Source organism: Meles meles, chromosome 2 (assembly GCF_922984935.1).
Source record: "Meles meles chromosome 2, mMelMel3.1 paternal haplotype, whole genome shotgun sequence".
Taxonomy (NCBI): Eukaryota; Metazoa; Chordata; class Mammalia; order Carnivora; family Mustelidae; genus Meles; species Meles meles.
Window position 1 is genome coordinate 24,539,485 of NC_060067.1, and position 14,830 is coordinate 24,554,314.

Below are 14,830 nucleotides of genomic sequence, written 5' to 3' on the forward strand. Positions count from 1 at the left end.
CGGCTTAACCCACTGAGCCACCCAGGCGCCCCCTAAATTTAAAGTTTTTATTTAAAATGTAATTGTTTAAAAATATAATTGTTCTTATCTGAGGTAGGACTTGTAGTATAAATATTCTGAAGTTATTTATAAATTACCCTTAAATTGCCCATCTTTTGAAGATTTATAATAATACAAAGTAAACTCTTCTGTAAAGGTCTCTTTCAGGAGATAGCAAAAAGCACTATCACCCTTCCTTTGATTATTCTGCTTATTTTATAGCTTTAGACTCCACACTTAAAGATCAGATTCTGCAGGGATTTAGGTGTTTAATCATTAATGTTTTCCTTCTCAATGCAAACCCTCTTTGCCCTCACATTCCCTCCTGTTTTTTTTTTTTTTTTAACTTTTAATTTTAGAACTGTTTTTAGATTTACAGAAAAATGAAGATAGTACAGAGAGTTCCCATATGCCGCATGCCCAGTTTCCTCTCTTACTCACATCTTCTGGATCTTTTTAGTTGATTGTGTAAGCCAAAGCTTATAGACTGGCAGGTGTATTTTTTTGGCAAAGAGGACTGCTGCTGATCCAGTAGCCCCATTTCATTTCATTCTGAGTTAAGAGTAGCCTTTTCTAAAACAGTTTTTTGCTTTTCTCTGCTTACTGTACATTACATTACCTCACATCACTGACATTGCTGAATTATATGTTATTTAGTGGTTTGAAAACATAAACACAAGTGTCTTTTGAGAAAATGAAATAATACTTGTTTAGGATTATGCATAATAGAAAACAATATGTGCTTTCCTATTTTGAGTTGTCATTAAAAATTAGCTGTAACAGGGCCCCTGGGTGGCTAGTAGGTTAAGCCTCTGCCTTCGGCACAGGTCATGATCTCAGGGTCCTGGGATCGAGACCCGCATTGGGCTCTCTGCTCAGCAGGGAGCCTGCTTCCCCGCTCTCTCTTCTTGCCTCTCTGCCTACTTGTGATCTCTCTCTCTGTGTCAAATAAATAAAATCTTTTAAAAAAATGACTGTAGCAAATAGTTTAAAATAATTTTTTCATTTTAATATGCAAACCTTTTTTGTCTAAAATAGAATTTTGGTTGTTGCCTGAAAGGAAAGAAACATTAGCAAATCCCCAAGTTAGGCGTTAGTGTTTATAATTCAGTTCTCTTGAGAAATTAGAATTTGCCATCTTAGTGTTCAGTGGGACTTAAAATTTTTAAATTCTAATTCTGACTATAAAATTATAAAACTGATACTTTAGGTCCTACAAAAAGAATATTTTTCTTTGTCACTTCATACTTACGAAATTAGGTACATTTCAACCTATTTGTGGTTAACAATTAGGAGAAGGCATTTTGTTGATTTTTTTTCCCCTTTCTTGGTTTGACATTCTGTGACAAAATCATATCATAGGGTCATACAACCTCAGCATCAGAAGGGATTTTAGACCTCCTCAGCCCAGCCTGCCTTTATGTTATCAGCAGACATGTTCCCAGAGAAATTGGACTTAATTATGCAAGCATTTAATAAAAGTGGCAACACAAAAAGTCAGGCCTCTTGACTGGGAACTTAAAATTGGTAACACTTGACAAACTTATTTCCTCACACTTGGTTCAATGTGCTCCAGAGAGAGAGTATATTAAACTCGTAATCACCTGTAATGTGGGGCGGGGAGGGAGGTGGGGGTGGGAGAATGATTAACCTGTTACAGTGTAACAGAGTCCAAGAGTGAAAGTGCTGCTCTGAAGATACTTTTTCCTTTCCTTTTCTGTTCTTAACTTGTTAGTTGGGAAGTATAAACATAAGTGTGTTTTAAGAAAGTCAGTACGGACTTTGGTATAAACATAGTATGCGAAACTGTAATTTAGAATTTTTTTGAATAGTTATATAATGATTTTGAAAGCTTATTTGATAGGGCCAGAATTTTTGTTCCTGGTGCCTGTACAAAAGGAACATAGTTATTATATCCAACATATATTTGACATTTTTTTCAGAGGAGCTTTTAATCCTTTTTAAGCAACTTGTGTTTATATTTCCAAACTAAAAGCAATTATCTGACTGTTGGTTGTCTACCTGAAAGAAAAGGAAATTGGTGGGAGTGAATAGTTTCCACTTAATGGTCACATTGACCTACTGTAGAGAAAAACAGAAAGACCTGAATGATCCAGTAATTCCATTCCTGGGTATTGACCCAAAGAAAACATGAACACTAATTCAGAAAGATACATGTACCCCTTTGTTTATTGCAGCATTATTTATGATAGCTAAGATGTGGAGGCAACCCGAGTGTTCATCAGTAGATGAATGGGTGAAGAAGGTGTGGTGTGTATATATATAATGGAATACTACTCAGCCATAAAAAAGAATGAAATCTTGCCATTTGGAACAACGTGGATGGACCTAGATGGTATTATGTTAAGTTAAATAAGTCAGAGAAAGACATACACTAAATAGTTTCACTTATGTGTGGAATCTGAAAAAGTAAAGAAATGAATTAAAAGATCCAATAGACTCTTAAACACAGAGAAGAAACTAGTGGTTACCAGAGGAGATGGGGGAGGATGGATGAAATAGGAGAAGGGGATTAAGAGGCACAAATTTCCAGTTTAAGAAGAGGAAAGAAAGAAAACAGAAAGGCTGTTGATTTAGGTCCCATTTTATAAACAGCAGGTTTTATATTTCTTTTTCATGAAAATGATTAAGAGGGTAGAAGGATCCAGATAGCTACCACTTTATTTTCTTCCCTTTGAATTGTGTTTGGGAACTGAGTGGGTGGTTTGCCAACATCAAGTATGATTAGCTTCATTTAGAGATTTTAAATGTAATGGTTAAAGGAAAGTTTGACACATTCATTAATTCATTAGTTGCCTGCTAACTCTGACATTTCAGATTATCAAGTGTCAGGGGAAGCAGAATGGTGGGGAAGCATTACCTGTGACCATACCACTCTATACTAGTCATTCATATTTTTTCTCTATAAATATGAAACCTCCTACAAGTTTATAGGTAGAAAAGCAAGGGTAACATGGCTCACATCATAATTTACTGAAATAGAAGAAATTGTAGATAAGAATAAATAATAGAAAACAATAGTCATTTCCAAAATGAAAGTTTTAGTTTTTTAAATTGGTGTCTTATTGACACCTCCAGATTTAAAGTGAGGGGGTGGAAAACAATTTACCATGCTAATGGGCATCAGAAGAAAGCTGGAGTGGCAATCCTTATATCAGATCAATTAGATTTTAAGCCAAAGACTATAATAAGAGATGAGGAAGGACACTATATCCTACTCAAAGGGTCTGTCCAACAAGAAGATCTAACCATTTTAAATATCTATGCCCCTAACGTGGGAGCAGCCAACTATATCAACCAATTAATAACAAAATCAAAGAAACACATCAATAATAATACAATAATAGTAGGGGACTTGAACACTCCCCTCACTGAAATGGACAGATCATCCAAGCAAAAGATCAACAAGGAAATAAAGGCCTTAAATGACACACTGGACCAGATGGACATCACAGATATATTCAGAACATTTCATCCCAAAGCAACAGAATACACATTCTTCTCTAGTGCACATGGAACCTTCTCCAGAATAGATCACATCCTGGGTCACAAATCAGGTCTCAACCGGTATCAAAAGATTAGGATCATTCCCTGCATATTTTCAGACCACAATGCTCTGAAGCTAGAACTCAATCACAAGAGGAAAGCTGGAAAGAACCCAAATACATGGAGACTAAACAGCATCCTTCTAAAGAATGAATGGGTTAACCAGGAAATTAAAGAAGAATTGAAAAAATTCATGGAAACAAATGATAATGAAAACACAACAGTTCAAAATCTGTGGGACACAGCAAAGGCAGTCCTGAGAGGAAAATATATAGCGGTACAAGCCTTTCTCAAGAAACAAGAAAGGTCTCAAGTACACAACCTAACCCTACACGTAAAGGAGCTGGAGAAAGAACAAGAAAGAAACCCTAAACCCAGCAGGAGAAGAGAAATCATAAAGATCAGAGCAGAAATCAATGAAATAGAAACCAAAAAAACAATAGAAAAAATCAATGAAACTAGGAGCTGGTTCTTTGAAAGAATCAATAAGATTGATAAACCCCTGGCCAGACTCATCAAAAAGAAAAGAGAAAGGACCCAAATCAATAAAATCATGAATGAAAGAGGAGAGATCACAACTAACACCAAAGAAATACAGACAATTATAAGAACATACTATGAGCAACTTTACGCCAACAAATTGGACAATCTGGAAGAAATGGATGCATTCCTAGAGACATATAAACTACCACAACTGAACCAGGAAGAAATAGAAAACCTGAACAGGCCCATAACCAGTAAGGAGATTGAAACAGTCATCAAAAATCTCCAAACAAACAAAAGCCCAGGGCCAGACGGCTTCCCAGGGGAATTCTACCAAACATTTAAAGAAGAACTCATTCCTATTCTCCTGAAACTGTTCCAAAAAATAGAAACGGAAGGAAAACTTCCAAACTCATTTTATGAGGCCAGCATCACCTTGATCCCAAAACCAGACAAGGATCCCACCAAAAAAGAGAACTACAGACCAATATCCTTGATGAACACAGACGCAAAAATTCTCGCCAAAATACTAGCCAATAGGATTCAACAGTACATTAAAAGGATTATTCACCACGATCAAGTGGGATTTATTCCAGGGCTGCAGGGTTGGTTCAACATCCGCAAATCAATCAATGTGATAGAACACATTAATAAAAGAAAGAACAAGAACCATATGATACTCTCAATAGATGCTGAAAAAGCATTTGACAAAGTACAGCATCCCTTCCTGATCAAAACTCTTCAAAGTGTGGGGATAGAGGGCACATACCTCAATATTATCAAAGCCATCTATGAAAAACCCACCGCAAATATCATTCTCAATGGAGAAAATCTGAAAGCTTTTCCGTTAAGGTCAGGAACACGGCAGGGATGTCCATTATCACCACTGCTATTCAACATAGTACTAGAAGTCCTAGCCTCAGCAATCAGACAACAAAAAGAAATTAAAGGCATCCAAATTGGTAAAGAAGAAGTCAAACTATCACTCTTCGCAGATGATATGATACTATATGTGGAAAACCCAAAAGACTCCACTCCAAAACTGCTAGAACTTGTTCAGGAATTCAGTAAAGTGTCAGGATATAAAATCAATGCACAGAAATCAGTTGCATTTCTGTACACCAACAACAAGATTGAAGAAAGAGAAATTAAGGAGTCAATCCCATTTACAATTGTACCCAAAACTATAAGATACCTAGGAATAAACCTAACCAAAGAGACTAAGAATCTATACACAGAAAATTATAAAGTACTCATGAAAGAAATTGAGGAAGACACAAAAAAATGGAAAAATGTTCCATGCTCCTGGATTGGAAGAATAAATATTGTGAAAATGTCTATGCTACCTAAAGCAATCTACACATTTAATGCAATCCCTATCAAAATACCATCCATTTTTTTCAAAGAAATGGAACAAATAATCCTCAAATTTATATGGAACCAGAAAAGACCTCGAATAGCCAAAGGAATATTGAAGAACAAAGCCAAAGTTGGTGGCATCACAATTCCGGACTTCAAGCTCTATTACAAAGCTGTCATCATCAAGACAGCATGGTACTGGCACAAAAACAGACACATAGATCAGTGGAACAGAATAGAGAGCCCAGAAATCGACCCTCAACTCTATGGTCAACTAATCTTCGACAAAGCAGGAAAGAATGTCCAATGGAAAAAAGACAGCCTCTTCAATAAATGGTGCTGGGAAAATTGGACAGCCACGTGCAGAAAAATGAAATTGGACCACTTCCTTACACCACACACAAAAATAGACTCCAAATGGATGAAGGACCTCAATGTGAGAAAGGAATCCATCAAAATCCTTGAGGAGAATGCAGGCAGCAACCTCTTTGACCTCAGCCGTAGCAACATCTTCCTAGGAACAACGGCAAAGGCAAGGGAAGCAAGGGCAAAAATGAACTGTTGGGATTTCATCAAGATCAAAAGCTTTTGCACAGCAAAGGAAACAGTTAACAAAACCAAAAGACAACTGACAGAATGGGAGAAGATATTTGCAAACGACATATCAGATAAAGGGCTAGTATCCAAAATCTATAAGGAACTTAGCAAACTCAACACCCAAAGAACAAACAATCCAATCAAGAAATGGGCAGAGGACATGAACAGACATTTCTGCAAAGAAGACATCCAGATGGCCAACAGACACATGAAAAAATGCTCCACGTCACTCGCCATCAGGGAAATACAAATCAAAACCACAATGAGATATCACCTCACACCAGTCAGAATGGCTAAAATGAACAAGTCAGGAAATGACAGATGCTGGAGAGGATGTGGAGAAAGGGGAACCCTCCTCCACTGTTGGTGGGAATGCAAGCTGGTGCAACCACTCTGGAAAACAGCATGGAGGTTCCTCAAAATGTTGAAAATAGAACTACCCTATGACCCAGCAATTGCACTACTGGGTATTTACCCTAAAGATACAAACATAGTGATCCGAAGGGGCACGTGTACCCGAATGTTTATAGCAGCAATGTCTACAATAGCCAGACTATGGAAAGAACCTAGATGTCCATCAACAGATGAATGGATAAAGAAGATGTGGTATATATACACAATGGAATACTATGCAGCCATCAAAAGAAATGAAATCTTGCCATTTGCGACGACGTGGATGGAACTAGAGCGTATCATGCTTAGTGAAATAAGTCAATCGGAGAAAGACAACTATCATATGATCTCCCTGATATGAGGACATGGAGAAGCAACATGGGGGGGTAGGAGATAGGAGAAGAATAAATGAAACAAGATGGGATTGGGAGGGAGACAAACCATAAATGACTCTTAATCTCACAAAACAAACTGGGGGTTGCTGCGGGGAGGTGGGATTGGGGGAGGGGGAGCGGGCTATGGACATTGGGGAGGGGAAGCGAACCATAAGAGACTATGGACTCTGAAAAACAACCTGAGGGTTTTGAAGGGTCAGGGGTGGGAGGTTGGGGCAACCTGAGGGTTTTGAAGGGTCAGGGGTGGGAGGTTGGGGGAACAGGTGGTGGGTAATGGGGAGGGCACGTTTTGCATGGAGCACTGGGTGTTGTGCAAAAAGAATGAATACTGTTACGCTGAAAAAATAAATAAAATGAGTTATTAAATTGGTGTCTTATTTTTCTCTTAAGACAACTTTTATATTGGTATCAATGCATAGATTATTGATACTTTATTTTGTCAGTAAAAAGCAGTTTTCTAGCTTTTGCTCTTATTCATGCTTCAATTTTTAGTTCATTACTTCTGGAGATTTTTCAGACTTTCAGAAAAATCTCATTAAAATACAGATGTATTTTTGGTATGGTTATCCCTTAAGCTTTATCAAATAACTCCTTAGTCCAAAATATTTTACTGTACTGGTAACACTTATATGCAAAGCATTGTGCCAGTGTTGTCTTGATTTGCAGGATGGGAGATAAAGGTGTAAGAGATAGGGCCCTTTTGTTCACTCATGGGGTAGCAGGACATAGACATTAAAATATAACCAATGTTTTTTTATGAAAAAGGAATGATATGAGTAATAAATACTAAAGGAATTTTATTATTTTTACTGTGAATTATGGTGTTTAGAGAATGCTTTTTAGAAAAAAATTCATTTCAGAGGTAGAATTTAATGATTCACAGTTGTGTGTGCTCTCATTATATCAAGTACCCTCCTTGATGCCCATCACCCAATTATACCTTACCCTCCAGCAGCCCTCAGTTTGTTTCCTAGAGTTCACCATCTCTTATGGTTTGCTTCCCTCTCAATTTTCATCCTATTTTATTTTTCCTTCCCTTCCCCTATGTTCATCTGTTTTTTGTTTCTTAAATTCCACATGAGTGGGATCATATGTTAATTGTCTTTCTCTGACTGACTTATTTCACTTAGCATAATACCGTCTAGTTCCATCCACGTCATTGCAAAGAGCAAGAAGAGAATGCTTTTTTGAAGGAAATAATTTGAATTAAACTTTGAAAGGTACAGAGTACAAATCTGGAAAGGGGAGGGAACGATACTCTACTTCATGGGTTGGACAGTGAGGGCTAGAGAAAAGAAAATGTGTGGAGAGTAGTAAAACATCCCTTTCTTACCTCTCACTAGCCCCCATGGTTGTTTTTCATTGTTCTTTGAGGGTTTTTTCCTTTGTTTTGCTTTTATTTTTCTTTGCCTTTTTTTTTAACAAAGTGTTTGGTGTTTAAAATAGAAACAGTGGAAGTGCTTTCGTTGAATGCAGGGGCATAGACCTTTAGCCCGGCCTCCACAACCCCTTCTCACTTCCCTTGCCCTCCATCCCTTCCTCCACAGTTCTTGGCATACCACTTCACTGTTCCCAGAATTCTATGGGGCTGTTTGAAAATGTAGAGAAACCACATCAAATGGACTAGATTTGATAGGAAATGTGAAGTCTCTGAAGTTTTGTCAGTGATTGTTTTTTATTATTATTATGTTATTATTTTATTTATCTGAGACAGAGTGCACATGTGCATGAGTGGGGGAGAAGGCAGAGGACGGGGGAGAAGCAGACTCTCTGCTGAGCATGGAGTCTGATGCAGGCTTGATCCCAGGACCCTGAGATCATGATCTGAGTCAAAGGTAGATACTTAACCAAGCAAGCCACCCAGGCGCCCCTTATCAGTAGTCCTCAAGTGTAGGAACTGTCTTAGTCATTTTTGATTCCACAGCCATGGCACATCATAGACAACCTGATGTTTGTCAAATTATTGTTGGTTAGTAAACCATGGTTAAAGCCATATTTTTAGTAAGGATTGTAATGCTTAACATACTACTTGCCTCTTTTGTTATCTAAAAACAAGGCTTTTTGACAATGGGATACAGGATAGATGGCCGGAAAAAATGAAATAAAAAAGAAAGGACACACTAGACAATTGAAATAACACCAAAATCAAATCTTCCGTTCACTTAGCCAGGGGCTAATGCTTTGGTCCTTTGTTACAGTGTACACCACCATAATTTACCAGAGGTTTGGATATATGGTAATGCTGTATCTCCTAGCCAAAGATATTTGTAATAAACCTTCTTAGTCCTGTTACATAGTAAATGTTCAAATTTGGTGAAACTCACCTTTGCAAATAATTTATCAGACTTTCACAGTCATATTGATCATAGATCTGATGACACTCATAGCAGAGGCATGAAGTCATGTTAACCCTCTTCCACCTTCTCTTGTTTTTTGAGCTGTGCTTTTATAACTTGGAATTTGTCAGTTTTTATAGATGACTGAAAGTTAGCCATGTGCTCATGTGATGTTTTAAGAATGATGATATATTTTTAAAATAAATGTATCTTGAATCACTAAAATTATTGTATTTTTTAAAAATTTCTTTTTTAGTCTGATCTTGTGGATCAAAGTATATTTAATTTTATCCCAGAGGGGGAACATTCAGAGGTTTATAAAATACTCTCTACTCATCTGCTGGAAAGTGATTCATTAACCCCTGAATATTTAAAATGTAAGTAGTCACTATCAAGCAAAAAGTTAAATGTATTTGGTTGCATTTTCCTTTAGTTTTATAACAAACACAGTTTAGTTTTTGTAACAAACACAGACATGTCAAACCATATCAACACATAGCATCGTTCCATATACCCTATTAGATCCTTTTTAAATATTAGTATATACATAATGGAATTATGACCATATTAAAAGTCTGTACTCTCTTTCAGGGTATATTGAAACCCACTCTTTTTTGTTGTAATAGTTTCGCCATAAAAATATATTACACACAGAAGTGGAACCTGGCAATAAATTAAAAAACATTTTTGTATGTAATGAGAGAAAATTAAAATAGTCTCATTTTCACTGTCATTGGCCAATTGAACACTGGAACTGTAGGAAAAAGTAACTTCTGTATTTCAGAATATTATTATGTAAGGGAAATTGCTTTATTAATTAAACTGAATTAAGTTATCTTTTATTGTATATATTTAATATGCCTGGAACTTGTGCTATCTCATAAGAGTGTCAAGAATAGTGAAAAATTGTCCTTACTTTCAAGAAGTACAAAATACTATACTTCTCTTAGAAGTTAGACATTTCTCTTAGATTCATTTGACAAATTAATTTGACCAGAATGTCTCATTTTCTTCACTAAATTACCCCTTGTTTAATCTGAAAATTGTTATAACACTGTTTAGTGTTTAATCACTTTTTTTCATGATTTAAAATATTTGCATTTTCTGGTAATACTGCGTAATCATTTTAAAAGTTATTTGTATTTTGAACCCTGAAATTCTTAGCATACTTACTGTCTAAGAATAAACACACACACACACATACATTTATGTGTAACAATGTGTGAATATATATCTTTGTTAAGAATGGATTAGAAGGAGTCCAGAAGAACTAGAGATAAGGAGAATCCATTTGAAGCCTAGTTCTTATGACACTGACCAATAGACCATTCCAGGAAAGAGGTCTGAATTGGACACAGAGGCAATTATGTGTCCATAAATAGGCTTGACGTCGTAGATTGAATGGCACTGCTTAAGGTAAACATATAGAGCAAAGAGAAGAAAGTTGGAACTCTGGGACATAGCTGTAGGTGGACAAAGGAGAGATGGTCCACTTTAGCGACCTTCGTAAGGGCAGAATTGACTGGAGAACTGAATGCAGGCAAGCTTCTGGCAGAAAGACAGCTCTTAGACTTCTGCTTCCAAGATCAGAGGTGAGGTTGGTAACTGTACTTTTTGATAGAGAAAAGCTTTAATTAAATGAATCCGTGACCCCCTAGTTAAACAATTAGTATACAAAACAAATTCATTTCTCCCCCAAAAGTGTTGATGCCAAGTGAATAATGTGATATATAACAGGGGAAATTGCTTAGAAAATTCAGGATCCTGCAAGCTGGTGGTTTGGGCCATAGTGAAAGTGGGGTGGTACAGGTGGTGTGATTTGTGTCCGGAGAAGGAAATTGGGCTCACCAGTTCATCCTAAGGAGTTTGAGTTTTATTTTTCACATAATGAGGAGCCGGTGAAAGGGATTTGGGGGAAAACAAAAAAAGTGGTCTGAAAAAAGTAAAGCTCAGGTGAAAAATTTTGGAAGGACCAGACTGGAGTTAAGAATAGCAATAGAAGTAAGGGTGGAAAGAAAAACCTGTATATGAGTGTTGAGTAGATAAACTCAGGAAGACTTGGCATTGGGCACAGGTGCCCCAAGTGGCCAGGGTCATCAGTGAGGAAGGTTTTAGGAAGAAAGTAGTTAGATCTCTTGAGTTTGATAATAAAGCCTTTTGTGGTAATAAAGAGTATGAGTGTGATGCTGTGAGTGAAGAGGTGTTACTAGTCCTTGAGTGTTGAAATAACGATGAAGGTAATATCAGTCTAAGAGTAGTAGGCGAGACTGAATTCTAGTGGCAGGAGTGGAGAAGCTATACATTTTGCAGCTACCTGAACGCAGGATAATTTCTCTACTAAATTGGTGGTACTGGATGCTAAGTTGGAAAAAATGACTAGTGAGAGCTTGGTGAAATAAACAGCAGGTCCTGGTGACGGATTACTTTTGGGGCATATGATAGAGAAGAGACCAAATTGGTAAGGTTTCTAACTGAGGAGATAACACACATAAGACAAAGGAGAGAACAGCTGGCTTAGAAGAAAGAGGGATAAATTCACTTCCAGATATTTTGAGTTTAAATTGCTTGGTGGGACAATCAAGTAGAAATGTCCTAAAGCAAATAATGATACGAGATTTGGTCTTAAACATAAAATGTTAGAATTAGAGATTTAGGAGTAAATAAATTTACCAATGCCAATAAATTTATAAGGGGATAGTAAAAGATAAAAAAGAACTCTTGTGAATGCTCATAGTTTGAAAATTGATTGATGGAGAGTTTATGGAAATAGGAAGGTTGGAAGGTTAAGTTTCGTGTTATGGGGATGAAGATGTAATGAGTCTTAAAGAGGTAGAAACAACGAGGAAAGATCACTGATTGTATTGTTAACTCAATACAGATGTTGGTGATCTTAAAAAATTTCTTGAGAGGTGTAAGGACTAACACCACATCTCATGAAAGTTCAGGGAGATGAATCTGTGGAAATAGAGCACATAATAAAAAGGAAGATCTATGATACTAAAAAGAGTAGCATGAAAAACCTTTGTTGAAGGTGGAAATACCTGAACAAATTTAAAATTGGAAAGTAAGGACCCAAAGAAGAGAATGTATGGATGCTAAAGGAATGAATGACAGTGGTGTAGCCCTGGTCCTAGAAAAGGTAGGAAAGACTGTTCGAAGTGGAGAGAAGCATTAGCTTTGTAATGGGAAGCAAAATCTTTCTTTCACGTGAGAGCGAAGAATGAGAAGGAAAAACAGATAAAAGTGAGGAAACATAGTTGCTTATATCAGAAGATATGTCTCCTCTATTAAGAATAAGATGAGATCATCTCTTAAAGACATTTTACTTTTATGAACTAAGCAAAATGTCATTGAGGACTTCTGTTGGAGACAATAATGATTATAAACTCACACAACTCTTATCATCTTATAGATCATTCATTATGATAAATCACAAATATATCACATTTTTTCTCATTTCAGCAAAAAATCAGTTAGAATTCTGTTGTCATATGCTTCGAGGAACAATAGACCCAAAGGAGCCGTCTACTTATGAATATGTGAAATTTATAGGAAATTTCAAATCTTTAAATAGTGGTGAGTTAAAAATATAGTGAATTTTAAGTTGGTTCTTTAAACTCTTAAAGACACAGATGTTTGAACATCAATAATAACTAGATTTTACTGGAGTAACTGATAAATATTTCCTTATTTTTTTAGTATCCACTTCAGCACACAATGGTTTTGAAGGGACTATACAACGCACACACAGGCCTTCTTATGATGATAGAGTTTGTTTTGTAGCTACTGTGAGATTAGCTACACCTCAGTTCATCAAGGTATGTTTCTATTTTCCAAAGAGGATTTCACTTCATATTATGAGAACTAGCTTTATGTAATTTTTTTGTTGTTTCCAGAATAACTGATATTTCTTACAAACATTAAAGCAGTAATGATCATGAGCCATTAAATATACACAGTTGTGATAATTTTTTTAATTTAAAATCAGTTAATTAACATAGTTTTATTAGTTTCAGAAGTAGAATTTAGTGAATCATTAGTTGCATACAACACCCAGTGCTCGTTACTTCAAGTGCCCTCCTTAATGCCCATCACCCAGTTACACCATCCCCCAGCCCCCGTCCCCTCCAGCAACCCTCAGTTTGTTTCCCAGAGTCGAAAGTCTCATGGTTTCTCCCCCTCTCTGATTTCATCTTAATTTATTTTGAAGCAAATGAGTTATCAAGGCACCCATTAAATTATAACTAATTTTAAAATACATATCCTTTGCAGTTAACCAGTGGTTATATATCACCACTGTCCTGCTTTTGTGCAGTGTTAGGTTACTTTTTTATATAGTTCACAATCTATACTCAAGGGGAAAGACCAAAAATCTAGGTAATTTTTAAAGATTGCTTTTGAAATTTTCTTTTGAAATATGCATGACCTTTTACTGCATATAATTTTACCTTTTTAATTTTAAAATTCAGTTAAAAAATTTATTTTATTCCCTGGGGCTCAAGAAGTAGATGTTTAGTAGTAGACAAGTGGGAAAATAGTTCAGCCACTAGAAGGTGGCTTGAAATAAGCCAGGCTAAGATTTAATTTTAGAGGGAGACCATATTCTAGAAGTAGCAGTTTGAGAACCTTAGTCCAGTCTTGCTCTGCTTGTTCTGTTCTTAGGAAATGATAGCAGCAGCTAACATTTGCTGATCGCTGCATACTTCACATGTGCGGTCTCATTTAATTATTGTGATAACTTTATTAGATAGATGCTAGTATGAACCTCATTTTATATGTAAGGAAACTGAGGCTTTGAGAAGTTACGTTACTTGCTCAAAGTTGCAGCTGTTGTAAGTGGTAGATTAATTACAATTCCCATTTTCTCAAAGCCCAAACTCTTAATTCACCTCACTGTGCTATAAGAGGTCATTCAAGGACACAGAGGAGGTTGGCCTACATTGCTGAGTATGACTAGGGTCTAGGGTTATTGTGAATGGAGGGCGTAGGGATGGTTAAAACAGCAAGCAGAGTCCAGAAATAAAATGTGTTTCTTTGTTGTTTCTCCATGCTAAAGAGTTTAAACTTTATCCTAACCGAATGAGAGATCATGAAGGTTTTTAAGCAGGGAAGTCAAGATCTTACTTGAGTATCAGAAGGTAACTGTGGCCATAGTAAAAGATGAGTTAAAGAACAGACAGACTTGTCTGGGGAGAAGCTATGGCAATAACATGAGCCAGAAATGGCAAGTCTAGAGTCTAATAAGACACCTGCAGATGGATGGGATTACATAGTTTTTTTTTTGTTTTTTGTTTTTTTTTTAATTTAGAAGGTGAAATTGAAAGGATTTGGTAACAGCCATTTAGGTGGTTTTTAAAAGGGGAAAATGAGAGTGTCTTGTGACTATCAGATTTCTAGACTATGGCACAACACGGGTATGCCTCCTGTAACGAGATACAAAACTGTGTGGATATAAAGAGTAAGGCAGTTAGTTCATTTTAGGACATACAGAGTTTGTGATGCGTGGGGACATCCAGACAGAAATATAGAACTGTAATTCAAGAGAGAGATCTGAATTTAGAATTAGGGTTTTACAGGCATGTGAGTGAATAGAGAAATATGTTGAGTGAGAAATACTCCCCCAGAATTCTGCATGTTTATTGTCACGTTCTTTAATACTAG

General features: G+C 36.4%; 1 protein-coding gene across 8 annotated transcripts in view; it reads left to right on the top strand.

Annotated features, from left to right (window-relative positions):
* Positions 1 to 14,830, top strand: part of CLOCK (clock circadian regulator) — a 135,961-nt gene that overhangs the window by 89,088 nt on the left and 32,043 nt on the right. For all 8 annotated transcript variants that reach the window (XM_045996451.1, XM_045996457.1, XM_045996411.1 and 5 more), the window contains 3 exons: positions 9,426 to 9,546; positions 12,632 to 12,745; positions 12,869 to 12,987. In XM_045996451.1, the coding sequence (XP_045852407.1) occupies positions 9,426 to 9,546; positions 12,632 to 12,745; positions 12,869 to 12,987 (354 nt within the window). The remainder of the gene's footprint in view (positions 1 to 9,425; positions 9,547 to 12,631; positions 12,746 to 12,868; positions 12,988 to 14,830) is intronic.